Source organism: Macaca thibetana, chromosome 3 (assembly GCF_024542745.1).
Source record: "Macaca thibetana thibetana isolate TM-01 chromosome 3, ASM2454274v1, whole genome shotgun sequence".
Lineage (NCBI taxonomy): Eukaryota > Metazoa > Chordata > Mammalia > Primates > Cercopithecidae > Macaca > Macaca thibetana.
The window spans coordinates 100,311,141-100,327,069 of NC_065580.1; the positions used below are offsets into that span (position 1 = coordinate 100,311,141).

At 41.9% G+C, this 15,929-nt stretch overlaps 1 protein-coding gene across 4 annotated transcripts in view; it reads left to right on the top strand.

Moving 5' to 3' along the window:
• WIPF3 (WAS/WASL interacting protein family member 3) overlaps positions 1-15,929 on the top strand; it is a 107,040-nt gene that overhangs the window by 21,623 nt on the left and 69,488 nt on the right. For all 4 annotated transcript variants that reach the window (XM_050783236.1, XM_050783235.1, XM_050783237.1 and 1 more), the window contains one exon: positions 7,195-7,341. In XM_050783236.1, coding sequence (XP_050639193.1) covers positions 7,252-7,341 — 90 coding nt within the window. In that variant the 5' untranslated portion in view covers positions 7,195-7,251. The remainder of the gene's footprint in view (positions 1-7,194; positions 7,342-15,929) is intronic.

Consider the following 15,929-nt stretch of genomic DNA (forward strand, 5'->3'; position numbering starts at 1 on the left):
TTTACTACATTTACGTTGAGAACCCCTTTATTTGTATCTCGTTTGCATGTGGGCTTGTGGGCTATTTCCTGGCCACAAAGTACCTTTAATAGATGAATGATGGACCCTTAGAGGTAGCAGGACCCTACTGAGATCATAATATGAGATATATATTGTGTCATGGGGTTTATTAGCCTTCATTCATTCAGAAGTGAGAAATCTTTATTCTATTCTCCCTCTGCCCCATTTTATAACCAAAGAAACAAGGGATGTGTTTCTTTGAAAGAGGAACAGTGTCAAAACATACAAAGTTAGGATTGCACAGAGTACCTTGTTTGCAGATTCCTAGTCAAATGTGTTATTTTATTATTATTATTGTTTTGAGATGGGGCCTCACTCTGTCGCCCAGGCTGGACTGTAGTCGTACAATCACAGCTTACTGCAGCCTTGACTTCCCCAGGCTCAGGTGATCTTCCCATCTCAGCCTCCTGAGTAGCCGGGACTACAGGTGTGCACCACCACACTTGGCTAATTTTTTTGTATTTTTTGTAGAGATGGGGTTTTGCCATGTTGCCCAGGCTGATCTTGAACTCCTGGGCTCAAGCTGTCTACCCATCTCAGCCTCCCAAAGTCCTGGGATTACAGGTATGAGCCACTGCACCCAGCCCACATGCTTTTGTCAGGCGGTAGCAGTAATCTTTCTTGTTTATGTTTTAAAATGTAAGCACACTTTCTGTGTGTGAACAGCTGTACTCTCACAGGCTACTCTTGGGGAAAAAAAAGAGTTTGACGAGAGCAACTAGTGTGTAAAATTGCTTACCATGAGTTCTTTCTGTCTGAAATAATTCACAAAGTGTGGTTGGAACACAGACATATATAAATTTTTATTAAAAGAGAGGCAAGCTCAGTCCACATCACTTCTGAAGGGTACAGACAGGCTGATCATGTAGGGAAAGAAAAGGATCAAGTAGGGCGCCCGTACCCTCACCCTGGAATAGCTCCCGCTAAAAAGGTTGCCGTGCAGGTCCTCTGCGACCTGCAGATGTGCTCTGTGCTCTGTGGCCCACTGGCTTTTAAAAATGCTTTTTAAATTATATACCCAGATTTCAAAATTGAACTTTGTGCGAAAATCTAGATAGATATGGGGCTTTTGGAAGAGGGAAGTAGGGGGTTCTGGCCAATACTGGGCTCGTATTCCCATGGAATATCACCCAATCCATGCTGACAGGGGCTCCCACTGCAGACCCAGGCTCGCTTCCTGTAGCCATGTCCCATCCGTGCCCTTTCACCTGTTATCTAGCCCACCTCTGAGTGGGTGGTCACAGCCCGCTCCCTACTGGCAAGGGATGCTGGGGAAGGAGTTCCTGCTTCTGGCTGGAGGAGGTGAGACTCACAATGTGGAAAATTCCTCCAGCATAGGGTAAGTGTTCAAAAGACGGTGGGCAACCACAAGACAGATGAGCACCCCGGCCCAAGGAAGAAGACGCTTGCAGGATAGCCGAGTGTCATTGAAGAGCCTCCATCATGGCAGCCTTTTCCTCTTCTCCCTGACACATGCAGAGCCTCCCAGGCTGCTTGTGTTCTCCCACTTCCGAATCTCTGAGTATTTGCTGCTCCTGCTTACTAGAACAGACTCCTCTATTCACCTCTCTGCCTGGTGAAAAATAAGATCACTTCTACCAAGTGTTTCTTTATTGTGCCTCCTCCTTAAGTTTGAATGGATGATGCTATCCCTTAGCACTCTCTACCCGTCCTGGGGCATTTATCTGACTCCCGCCTTTTTTATTTTTTATTTTTTTTGAGACAGAGTCTCGCTCTGTTGCCCAGGCTGGGGTGCAGTGGTGCAATCTAGGCTCACTGAAAATCTGCCTCCCCAATTCAAGCCACTCTCCCACCTCAGCCAGCCTCCCAAGTAGCTGGGATTACAGGAGCCTGCCACCACACCTTTTTTTTTGTTGTTAGTAGAGACGGGGTTTCACCATGTTGGCCAGGCTGGTTTGGAACTCCTGACCTCAAGTGATCCATCCGCCTCGGCCTCCCAAAGTGATAGGATTACAGTCATGAGCCACCAGGCCTGAACTGACTCCTGCTTTTAACGTAGTTATGATGATAAGTATCACTTCCATGTATGTGTCAGGACGTGTACTGTGTCTTCATATACAGTGTTTGTTTTAATAGTGACAACAAAGAGAATTAAGCATTATAGCTCCTAATTTACAAATGAAGAAAAGGAGGCCCAGTAAGGTAAAGGGACCTGACCAAAACCACACAGCCAGGAAAAGGGAAAGGTGGAAGCAGAACCCAGGGCCGTCTGGTTCTGAGACCAGCTCCTGTATTTGGGCCTCCCATGGAAGTCGTTGTTAGTTCTGTTTCCCTCACCACCCTCTAATGGTGTTTGTATGTGCATTTCAATGCTGTTTTTCAGATAGTTCATGAATTGGGAGAAAGTATAAAAGCCTTTGAGAATCTGGCCTTTAAATCCTAAACATTTTAAATACATTTCAGAGCAAAACAACATTTTTAAGTGGGTCGAGAGAACACAAAACCTTGAAGAGCTCTTGGGTGCAGCCCCTGACTTCCTGGAGCTCAGCATTCTCAACTGTCAGATTTTAACATATACTTCTTTAGATAATTGCTTAATTATTGTATCTGAAAAAAAAAAAAAAAAGCCTTTCACAGCCGTCAAACACTACATATAAAACTATCCTCCAATCCTGGATTTTGAAAAATTCTTCCCTGTAACTTCAGCAAGGCGGCATCTGGGTGGCACCTAAGCATTCCCACATTCCTGAAGATAGAACTAGATAGAAACCAAGGCCGCTCAGGTGAGGGAGGAGCAAGCAGAAGAATTACAGTCACCTTTATGGGGTTTCTTTCACTTAATGGTCTCAAAAATATTTTTAAATCTTTGCAAAATGGAATCAGGGATGTAACTTGACCTGAATCATATCAAGCTAATAAAGTAATGCAGTGCAGTAGAAATGAGGTTTTAATGGCAAAACTCCGTCTATACTAAAAATACAAAAATTAGCCAGGGGTGGCGGTGTGTACCTGTAGTCCTAGCTACTTGGGAGGCTGAGGTGGGAGGATCACTTGAACCCAGGAGGTGGAGGTTGCAGTGAGCCGAGATGATGCTATTGCACTCCAGCCTGGGTGACAGAGTGAGACTCTGTCCCAAAAATAAAAGAAATGAGGTTTTAGATCAGAAAAACCAGGGTTTTAAACTCAGCTCTGCTGATCTTTCTGAAATTTAGTAGAAATTGCATACTTATCTGAGGCAAAGTTGGATTATTTGTTATATGGAAATATCAGCATCTACCACACGGTTGAGAGGATTACATAAAACGTCTTAGAAGTCCCCAGTGCAGTGCTGAGCACCTACTGGGTGGGAGAGTCAAAAAGGTATACAGCCAATCCTTATTACTTGCAGATTCTACATTTGCAAATTCACCTACGTGTACTCACTAAAGTGTATTTGCAACTCCAAAATCAGTACTCACGGTGCTTTTGTGGTCATTCCCAGGCATGTGAAAAGTGGTGAAAAACTGTAGACACTGACAAGCATGTTCCCAGCTGAGTTGAAATAACAGGACACTGCCTTCTTGTTTCAGCTCTCATCCTATAAACAAGTGTCCCTCTCGCAGTCTGTGTGATGCCACGGTTTTTCCAAATTTTTTATTTATTGTTGGTGGTTTTGCAGTTTTAAATGGCCCCCAGCGAAGTGCTTGAAGTGCTGCCTAGTATTCTTAAGCCCAAGAAGGCTGTGATGTGCCTTATGGAGAAAATACAAGTGTTAGATAAGATTTGTTCAGACATGACTCCTAGTGTCTTTGGCCATGGGTTGTCTTGTTCTATCCAGGCCCTCAATGGATTAGATGGCTCCCACCCACAATGGTGAGGGAGACCTTTACTCCATCTACAGATTCAAATGCTAACCCGCTTTGGAAACACCTTTACAGGTACACCCAGAAATTATGTTCTACCAGCCAGATGGGCAGCCCTTAGCCCAATTAAGTTGACACATAAAAGTAATCATCACACTCTGTGTTCATGACAACTTTCTAAACATAACTATAGTGAATAATGAGAATTGACTGTATTTTGTTTAGTTCCTATATTGGATAGGTTCAATATTAGTGGATAAAACAAATTAACTCAAAAATCTTCATGGCTTAACACAATGGGAGTTTATTTTTCACATTTGTAAAGTCTAATCAGGTGTTTGGCAGGTGGTCTTACAGGTGAGTCAGGGACCTGGACTCCTTGATCTTGTGACTCTGCCAACACATAGGACCTTTGCTACCAGTCGATGGGTGGAGAAAGAGAAAAGTCATGGGCAGAAGGTCTTTCTGAACCAGCCAGAAGTAATAGCACATCACTTCGACCTTCATTGCATTAAGCAGAACTCAGTCTCATGGTCACACCTAACTGCAAGGGAGACTGGGAGTTGTAATCTAGCCATGTGCTGAGGGATTAAAGGAATAGCTCTGCCGCAGTTCTCCTTAAAGTCTCTCTATACAGTTATTTTTTCTTAAGTAAATGAAAAAACCCTTAGGTAAGTGGTATTTCAGTTTTTAAAGGTTATTCTTCCCTACCCTTTCTGGTTTTTCGCCAGGGGAAGCATTTCTGTCTCCTGTCATGTGTCTTAGTTAAAAGATGAGATCCTTATATAATGAGACCTCTCTATATTCTCTTGTTCTGTTAATACTTCAACCAACTCTTTTATCCTTGCTATAAATTTTTGACTGAAAATATTTTGCCATTGAATAAAAGATCATAAAAAAATAGACCCAGTGCCTCCTGTAAAAGAAACTGTTAAAATACAAATATCTGATAATTTATGCTTGTTCCAACTAAATTGTGGGCCTGCATCCAAGTTGCCTTAGCATCAGCCTGTAAAATGCTAACTGTGTCTGACCCTATGTCATTGTGTGTATTAGCTTAGTACACCATTAGTTTAGTTTTAGTAATAAAATAACATAGATGTTACCTGAAAGAAACACGTACTACCCCATGAGATCTCTGCTCAATTTCACTACGGTTTTATGGTGTGGACTCTGATGAGTATTTTCTTTTTCTGTCTTTCCATTCTTGTTTTAATATCAAGGAATGAGGCAGTAACACAGTGATGATCAGGCTCCTTTTTTCAAGGAGCCTGAAATACTTCGTAAGAAAAGTGTAGTTGTGTACAACAATCAGCTTATGTACCTCCTTGGAACTCTTAGGAAAACTATGATGGACTCTTTCCCCAAAAAAGTTGTACTGACACACATATTTTATGCCATTTACAATTTTTATACAATTTTAGATTAACCCTGCTGGGAAAAAAGATGGTACCATAAGATCCAGCAATTCCACTCTTGCATATACGCTGAAAAGAATGAAAAGCAAGGTCTTGAAGAGATATTTGTACACCAATGTTCATAGCAGCATTTCTCACCACACCCCAAAGGTGAAAGCAACCCAGGCACTCACCAATAGATGAATGGTTCAACTAAATGTGGTGTATATGTACAATGGAATAATTCAGAATGAATTTCTGATCCATGCTACAACATGAATGAAGGTTGAAAACATTATGCTAAATGAAATAAGCCAGACTCAAACAGACAAATATTGTATGGTTCCACATATATGAGGTACCTAGACTAGACAAATTCATAGAGACAGAAAGTAGAACAGAAGTTACTGGGGGCTGAGGGGAGGAGACAGTGGGGAGTTATTGTTTTATGGGTACAGAGTTTCTGTTTGGCATGATGAAAAAGTTCTGGAAATGGATAGTGGTGCTGGTTGCACAGCATTGTGAATGCACTTAATGCCACTGAATTGTGTACTTAAAAGGGGTTAAAATGATAAATCTGATATTCTTGGACTTTAGAACCTGTTAAGCCTTGGTTCCAATCCCAAGGCTTAGTTATAGTATAGGTGACTTTGAACAAAAGAGTTAATGTCTCTGAACATCCTTTTCTTTACCTATAAAAAGGGGTATGCTAGGGCGTTGAAGCCCTGACCTTAGAAGATTATTATAGAAATAAGTGTGATTAGTGTGTCACATGATTGCCATTGATAAAAAGATAAAAACTAACATATTAGGTGAGCAAAATTCAGTGGACTATGCTAACAAGAAAACATCACATTACATAAATGCTTTTGGCCTCTGTGGAGACAAGAATATTAACATGAAAAAATATAAATGCCACAGGATTTTAAAGATGAAATAACAGAGGGACAGGCTTTGTTCTGGTCCTCCAGTGACTAAAGGGACAGCAGGAACACAAAATCACCCCTGCCCAAGTGTGAGATTTATTTCAGTTTCTGCTTTGATTGCTTTTAGGTTCTTATATAGGTTTTTCCAATTCTTGTAAACTAATGGGGTTTTTCTTTAATACAGATTTTAAGTCCTTGCAATGTGCCTTGCTATGGGTTCTAAGACACACACCCACATACACACACATGCATGCACACATACAGGCTCCACACATTTATCTGGAGATCAGACCTCCTATAATATTAACTATTTGAAACAGAATCATGTTTGTAGAATCATGCCAAAAAGCCCCCTGCATAGCAAATACCAGATAGAAAGTCTAGGCAGAGGAGAGGGGTGGCCCATCCTCATCCAGATGGCTGTGTAGAAATGATGACACAGGAATAGCAGGGAAAGTAAGAGCTGACAGAAGAGAAAGAGGCAGGAAAATGACTAATGCCCTAAGCCTTGCTCGAAGCTGGCGTCCTGAGTTCATGTGGAGCCTGTGACATTCAGAAAAGGTTACATTTCATTCTATTTGCTCTGCTTAGGAAAATGGGAGTCTATGCAGAATGATTGAAAATGATAAAACTAAAAATTTAATGCTAAAGAGGTAGAAGTCAGTTATCTGGAAAAATTATTATGGAATGAAGAATTGCTATATATATACATATATATATATATTCTATTTGTGTTGCAACACAAATAGCTAAATTCTATCAGTTTTAACACCTAATTGTCTCTAGAATCTGGCTGCTTTTGTCAATCTCCAGCACTTAGCACAAGGCTTGCCTCACAGTGGGCACTCCGTGAATAAATTAATGAACAAGTGAATGAATGAATGAATGAATGAACGAACAGGTGAAAGAATCAAGCTGCCTATAATATGCATACATCTGCAAGATATGCATTTCCAGCATATAAGTAAAGAAATCCAAGTTTAAAGCCATCCTTTTTCTCTTTTTCAGAGCAGAAGCCACTCTCTTGGGACCATTCATAAGCAGGAGATATCAACACCGTGACACATGCCAGTGCCACCGCCGCCACCACCTCCTCTGCCTCCGCCTCCCCCGCCTCTGGGGGCTCCTCCCCCTCCCCCACCATCAGCACCCCCGGTAAGACCTTTTTTTTCTGATTGATTTGCTGTGGAGCATAAACTGCTTGAATACACTTGAGCAGAAGGTTTTAAATGTTCAGAAGCAGCTCTGCCTACCTTCCCTGTGGCAGGTGGCATCTTAGGTAGCTGGATCTGGCAGTTTAGAGTCTGATTCCAAACCAGCCTGGCTCAGCCATTTCTCTCCCCATTCTTCAGCAGCTTCCACCTCCACCTCATTGGTCTACTGATGTCTACCTCATTTCCCTTCTCATGCCTGCTGCTTGGTACAGGCTCACGAGTCTGAGTGACTTTCTGTCTCACTGGAAACCTTACGTGAGGGGCCATGCCAAAGTGCACAGCCAATGAGGCATTGTGAAGTCAAGTTCCAGTGTGGAATCTGGATGGTGATGATGATAGCTTGAGCTTCCGTCCCCTTGTACTAGGCTCTAGTAAGCTAAGTGTAATAGGAAATGCCACAACGAAATATAAAATCCTTATATGAAGTTTCCCTATCTACACAAGATTTAATCAAGGCTATTTCAGTTTGTGTTGCTGAACGCTTTCTCTTGGTTTCATAGTTTGGTTTGGATCTAGAAGGGGGCCACTGAGGGTGGTCATTTTGTTTTGGAACAGGGATTCTCAGCCTTGGCACCACTGACATTTGGGGTCAGATTTTTTTTGTTGTTTGAGCTATCCTATGCATTGTAGGATATTTAGCAACATCCCTGGCCTCTACCCACTAGATGCCAGTAGCACCCCTCCACAATTTTGGCAGTAAAAAAAATGGCCCTATATATTGCCAGATGTCCCCTTGTGGAGCAAAAATCACCACCACACACACACAGTTTCAGAAAAATGCTAGTGCTTAATGCTTACAGCAAACTTTTCCTCTAAAGAAAACCAGGAGCACTTCTCACACTCATTCTCCATTCCTCACACCACTTCAGTGAGGGACGTCTCGCACCAGCTCCACAGCTTCTGTTTTCAGTGGAAAAATGAACGAGATGACGGTACGGCACGCAGAGACAGGGCTGTTTAGGGATGGTGTGAGCCAAGTCAGCAGAAGCCAGGAACAGAACCTCCCTGCCATCCTCCTCACCAGGTGCAGCCCTCCCTCAGATGCGCAGATGACATGGCCCTGAGGAGTGTTGGCTATGAAGGGAGAGCCTGCGGCCCCTGCTGCATGACCACAGGCCCTAGTGAGAGTGAGAGTATGCCTGAGATGTCACCCCATGTGACGTTAGTTTTGTATACCGACCCTATCTGAGGTGCCAAGGGCGTAGACCTGCCTGGACCTTGGCACTTGCCCTGCAAGAGAGTAAAAAGAAAGCACATAGTATAAATTACATTTGAGAGCTTTCTGACCAATATAAACAAAGAATAGGAATAAGTATTGAAGTTTCACTGCTGAATTTGACCCAAAATCAAATTCAAGGTCAGTGCCGCAAAGTGATGATTTGTAAGTAAACACACATGAAGCTATCATATGGATCTTGCAAGCACTGAAGAAGTACAACTTAGAATAACTGCAAATACATGATGTACCCATAAATTTAGCCAGAGTAAATAAACTGAACAAAACCCATGCTATTGGAGGTTTGAGAAAATAATCCTTTTTAAACATTGCTGGTGACAGACAAATGTCTAGGACTCAGTAAAAGTTAAACAGGTCTTTCTGGAGTCTTCTCTAAGAAAACAGTAAATGTGTATGTATCATAGTTTTTCCCCTGATAATCAGGTAGTTTTATTTTTGAGACTGATTTAAGAATTTAACCCTAAAAATGCCAAAAAGAATTTATGCAAGGATATGTCAAGCAATGCTATTTACTCTGGTGAAAAAATACATCTTAAATGGCTTACAAGAAATAAATGAAATGTGTTATGTCATACTGTTAATTAAAAATTGCATTATGCAGTGATGGTAATTAAAACTTACATCTGGCGGGGCACAGTGGCTGACGCCTGTTATCCCAGCACTTTGGGAAGCCAAGGTGGGCAGATCTCCTGAGGTCAGGAATTCAAGACCAGCCTGGCCAACATGGCGAAACCCCATCTCTACTAAAAAATACAAAAGTTAGCCGAGTGTGATGGCAGGCGCCTGTAATCCCAGCTACTCAGGAGGCTGTGGCAGGGACAATTACTTGAACCTGGGAGGTGGAGTTTTCAGTAAGCCAAGATTGCACCACTGCACTCCAGCCTGGGCGACAGAGTGAGATACCTGTCAAAAAAAACACAACAATTTACATCTATGCTAATATGGAAAAGTAGGTATAAAATGATGGATTAGAAACAACACACATTTTGTCTGGGCGTGGTGGCTCACGCCTGTAATCCCAGCACTTTGGGAGGCCAAGGCGGGCACATCACGAGGTCAGGAGATCCAGCATCCTGACTAACACGGTGAAACCCCATCTCTACTAAAAATACAAAAAAATTAGCGGGGCATGGTGGCGGGCACCTGTAGTCCCAGCTACCCGGGAGGCTAAGGCAGGAGAATGGCGTGAACCCGGGAGGTGGAGCTTGCAGTGAGCCGAGATGGCGCCACTGCACTCCAGCCTGGGCGACAAAATGAGACTCCGTCTCAAAACAAACAAACCAACAAAAAACATATTTTGTGCATAATGAAATCAACTACTTAATATATGTGATATAAATAACAAAGATCAGAAGAGAATTCGATAATGCTGACAAGAACATTTAATATTTCATTAGGGAATTCCTTCTTTAAAGATGCTTAAACGCGTAATAAAAAATAATTCTACCTTTGGTTAAATTTTTTGCATTCTCTCCTTCATTTCTCTCTCTCTTTCTGAAGAACAGGTCAATTTAGGAGTAAAATAATCACGTAAATTTTAATATTTTCTTAAAACATATTTTCTACATTTATGTAGAAAAATAACATGTATACTTACAATACATGTTAAAGGCAAATAATTAATATATTTAGCATATAAAGAGCTCTTACAGATTACTATGGAAATGATGAATGCAAAGATGGGTACAGGATATGGTTAGATTGAAGAAATACAAATATATTAACCTCACTACAGTTTAATAAGAACAAATTAAAATAATGAAAAACCATTTTTATCTATCAGTTTAGTGCGATACTTTTTAAATGTTGGCTGGAGTATTAGGAACTAGGCACTTATAACTTTTGGTGGAAGCAAAACTTAGTGAAATGCCCTAAGATACAATTTGTCAGTAAAAAACGGACCTAGATTCACTTCAAGTAATTTTCTTGACGTGGCTTCACTTCAGGTAATTTTTATTTAAGTAACTAATCATAGATATACAGAAATATATAGCTATAGAAGATTAATGAAAGTATTACTTGTAATAATAACCAAAAAGAAAGAAACAAAAAACAACCCATATTTTTTATGATAGGAGATTCAATAATGTATTATATATTCTCTCAATGGTATATGAAGCAGCCATTAAAATCATTCAGAATTATAAAGAAGAAAATGATAAATGTTGGCAAGGATGCAGAGTGATGGAAACTCTCATACACTGCTGGTGGGAGTGTAAATTGATATAAACCCTTTGGAAAACCATTTGACAGCACCTACCACAGTTAAACATGTGCATCTTAGGTAGATATCCAAGAGAAGTGTGTGCCTGCATGACCCAAAAGACATGTTAAGAACGTTTGTAGCAGCATGAATAGCACAAAACTGGAAACAACCCCCCGTGTCCATCAACGGCAGAATGGATTGATAAAATGTGTGTTATGGTCATGCTATAAAGTAATATACAGCAGTGAAAATGAATCAACAATACATGCAACAACATGGAGGAATAGCCACCTGACAAGAGAATACATGCTGTATGATCCCATGTATATAAAGCTCCAAAACAGAAAAAAAATAAACTACGGTGTTTAGGAATGCAAGACAAGCTGGTAGAATTATGAGGAAAACCAAGAAAGGGATCACCGTAAAATCAGGAGATGGCACCCTTTGGGAGGACAGTGGGGGACTCAGGATCAGAAAGGCCCTGGGTGCTTCTAGAGTGCTGGCAAGACTCTAATTCTTGACATAGGTGGCGATGACATACAGTATCACTTTATAGAAACATGTTAAACTACACAAAATTATTTTATGTGCTTTTCTATTTGTGGTACTGGACAATTTAAAAGGTTAAAAGAGAAAAAAAAATCATATCCAAATTGATTTGTAACTTCCAGTGTCATGATTGATTCAGACAAGGATCATCCATGAAAGCTAAAACCAGAGTGAAAGGTTGTGGGGGAAAAAGATGTTCTCAGGGTCAGAAGTATCACCCATAGATGCTTCTTACTGCAAAGGGGAAAGCGTCTCTTTAAAATGCATCAAACTTACCGTCACGTGTAATGGAATGACCTCCTATCACAAGCCTCTGCTGGATACAAGGAGGCGCACAGAGCGTCACCCTGTGGTAATCTGCCCAGAATGAATGACCTCATGAGCAAGCAATCAGACACATGCAGAATATGGGACCTTCTGCAACAAAAGCTGGCAAACCAGGGACTCTGGGCCACAGCCAGCTCACCACCTGTTTTTTATCATCCTCCAGCTAAAACTGGTTTTTACATTTTCAAATGGCTGGAAAAAAAATTAAAAGGAAAGTAATACTTTGCGACACATGAAAAGTATATGAAATTCACATTGCAATCCATAAATAGTGTTATTGGAGCACAGCCACACTCATGCATTTTGTCTATGACTGTTTTTATGCTACAGCAGCGAACACCAATTAAGCAAAATGTTATTCCTCAAAGAATTCCATTCTTCTCACTAGTAGGCTTGAATTTTAAAAATTCTCCTCAATTATTATTACTATGTTCTGAGTTTTGTCAGTAAATATTTTGTGGAGGTTTGTTTTCTCTTTTGTTATATGAGTATATACATTGTATTCTAGATTTTTTGCCTTTTGGCCCACGTGCCTAAAATATTTACAGCCTGGCCCCTTCCAAGAAAAGTTTACCAACACCTGTCCCGCAGTCAGCTGGGCTCATTCAGCCTCCCATTCCCACTACCCACCACCCACCCACCGCAGTAGCCAGAGATCTTGCACACACACATCCTCTGCTTCTCCTCTCCGGAACTTCCTGGACCCTGCTGAGCTGTGGCCCACTCCATCCTGCATGGTCTGGCCCCTGCCTGTCTCTAAGACCTCCTCCTGTGCCTCTGTCCTGGAGTCTCCTACTTAAGTCTTCTGCGTAGTCATTGAGAGCCCAGAAAGGCTCTTCCCATTCATCCCAGCTCAGGTGTCCCTTCCTCTTACACTGCTGGATTTTATATCTGCAAACCCCCTGCTTCAGAGCAGGTAGTAGTTTTTAACTTTTTTAAAAATTTGAGTGGGGTCTATATTTCATGTTTTATGTCACTCATGCCTGGCTCGAAATAAGTACTCAACTCTCTGAATAAATGAATACATGAATGAATGAACAATTATTTGTGTAAATTGGGTTAAGAAATGGAGTTAAAACTTTTTATAATCAGTGTACAGAACTCTAAACATCTATGTTGTGAAAGAAAAAAGTATATTCAAAGGTAGAAAGCATGGTAAGAAAGACTTTGTTTAGGACCGTCATAACAGGTGGATAGGATTTTGCAGTAGGGGAGAGAGATTGGGCTCAACTCCGAATACAACATGGGCAAGAGGGAATATATAGCCCAGGAGCAGGGTGGGGTCAGTAAATATACTAAAAAGAAACATCAGGGCTAAAGGGGATTCTGGGTGAATGGAGCTAACAAGATTCTTACTGAAGACAAGCCTGGGTGATCAGACATACCCTGGGGGTTTTTTAGGGGTGAGGCACCTGATTGGATATCAAGGGTGATCACATATCGAGATGGGGTGGTCCTTGCTAAACCGACTTAGCAGGGGGTTTTGTCAAAACTGGATTTTACAAGGGAGTGCACAGGTGGGCCTGGGAGAAGCTTTGGAAGCTTAATTAAATTTTGGTTAGGAGGTCAGGATTCTCTGGTCAAGAGAGCCTTTGTCAGTGTGCATAGACCAGCATGTCAGGTTTTATTATATGTAATCTTTGTAAGATGGGGATCATTTTGTGTGAATGTCTGATCCTCTGTAAGGAAATGCAAACTTCACGCCAGCTCTGGAAGACCTGGGGAGTAGGTTAGGGGGAAATCAGGCTAAACGTTTTTTAGTTTCAGCCTTCTACCTCTCCCCTCACCCCTTCCTGCTCCTCCCCATCTCCATCCCTGATGAGCATCTTTTCTTTTTTCAAGAGTGTGGAACGGAGAGAAGGGCTGATGGGGCCTGCTGAAGCTGTGAAGCAGGCTTAAAGCAAAGCCAGACGGCTCTCTTCATCTCCTTTCCCTCATTTCTTGCTTCTGGTTCCCCAGTTTTTGAGCTCCTTTGTCTTATCTCTTTAAAATTCAATATTGTCTGGCACAGTGGCTCAAGCCTGTAATCCCAGCACTTTGGGAGGCCAAGGCAGGTAGATGACTTGAGGTCAGGAGTTCGAGACCAGCCTGGCTAACATGGTGAAACCCCATCTCTACTAAAAAATACAAAAATTAGCCAGGTATGGTGGCGAGTACCTGTAATCCCAGCTACTTAGGAGGCTGAGGCAGGAGAATCGCTTGAACCCAAGAGGCGGAGGTTGCAGTGAACCAAGATCACACCACTGCACTCCAGCCTGGCTCAAAAAAATAGTAATAAAAAATAAAATCCATTATCAGTGTCAAAATTGCCCACATGGTGTGTTGGTCCACTTAAATTTAAATTATTACTGTTGCTTTACTTATAAGATGTAACCTAAAAATATATCTAAAGGAAATAGAATGGATTTGATATTTGAAATGCGTCAGAATTTTACTGAACTTTTGATTTCAACTGTACTTTGACCCCTTGGTAGATTCCAAGATGAGCAAAGAAGCCCCTCGGGGGCCTGTGATTTCTGTTTTCTTGCCACGGTCCCTAACCATGAGTGGTGCACTCTCCCTACATGTCACCGACCAGCTGAGAAATTCTTTGCAGTTGGGTTGCCCAGGCAAAGCCTGACAGTAGGGTTTATGGCTACAGCATTTGTGTTTATTTATAAAGTAGAATGTGGATTTTTATACCGTTATTTTTTAATGTTGCCATTCAAGTTTCAATATCCTAAGGAAGAAACAGTTCACCTAGGGCAGGCCATGTCTTATTATTTAAATACAAAGAGGAAACTGGCTTGATAATCACTTTTTACCATGAAAAGCAACGCTCTAAGTAGGAAGACACTTAGGTGCCATATATTTCTGCCTGCCCGTTCCGGGAGTGATGTTTCATAGGGTGCTGAAGGGAGATTACAGTGAGAAGCTTATCACACCCCTAGTTGTTTTCCTCCCTTGTTCCTGTTTGCCAGAGTCTTTGCTTTCAGGAAATTCGGTGGCATGATTTTTCTCCTTGTAGTCTAAGGATTGCATGATTCCTTGGCAAAGTAGGCTTTCCAGTAGGAAATATAAGCTGTGACATATATTGGAAGGTTTTCCCACCATCTTTAGCATGCTGGGGTGCATGCGGTGTAGAAAAGCATGCCAATCTGTGAAAGAAAATGGAGTGCTCTCTGAAGTCCCATGAGAGCTTTTTTTGGAATTTTGTGTTTGCTGTTGTTAAAAAAAAAAAAAAAAAATGCAGGGGCGGAGGGTCGCTAGGTGGAAGAGTGCTTAGTAGAATTGCATATTATGCCATATTCTGGAAAACGTAATTTGCATGTCTGCTGGCGCATTTGGAATAATGAAAGGCTTAAAAATTCTTACACACTGTCACTCACTTAGGTTCCCCTGACACTCTGGTACTTTGATTAGTGTCACTAATGAGGGATTGGGGAAGCTTACCAGGAACTGATAGTGGCCACTGGAATAAGGAGAAGCCTTTTGCATCAGGCCAAGCTGTTAGGATAGTATTGACATTTGATTGCTGCTTAACAGTTTGCAAAATGATACCTCTGTCTTTAAGCAATTTTAAAAACTTGATTTTCCCTCTCTTCTTTGATGGTTAGCACCAGGAGCAGGAACATGGCTTTAGTGAAAAAGGAGCCAGTGTTGGCAGCAGGTTGCCTTGGTCTGGAAGAGAAAGAGGTGTGGCAGGACCTGCCACTCATACTTCCAAAGGGCCATTCAGGATGGTATTTAAATGTGTTTCTTTTTTCACAGCTGTGAGGTGGGAGGGGTGGCAGGAACAAAGAGGAGAGGGCTTGCAGTGGTGTGCAAGAGGCAGTGATTACAGACTCATAATGCCCAGGACTTGGCAAGAAAAGCCTGTGAGTGCTTGTTAAGGGCCTTTGTCGAGTTTCACAGGAGCCTGGAGCATAAGCCAAGCCGCTCACAGGGGGCATCTGAGCTGAGGGTTACGGCAGGAAGGTGACACGGGGTACAATGCCAAAGGGTGACCCTGGGGTTTGTCTGTGGAGCAATGATTCCTAACTGGAGCTTTCTGTTACACCCAAATCTTCTGGCTCTTTGCCTTGGAAATCTTTTAAGATTCCAGGGTAACTAGTGATGCCTAGAAAACTGCCAGTGAACCATTCCTCCCTCCACCAGGTTTGTCTTTTCATCTGTACACTGCTGTGCTTGCGAAGGCCACCATCGATGGGAGGCTGGGATCTTTGGAGCC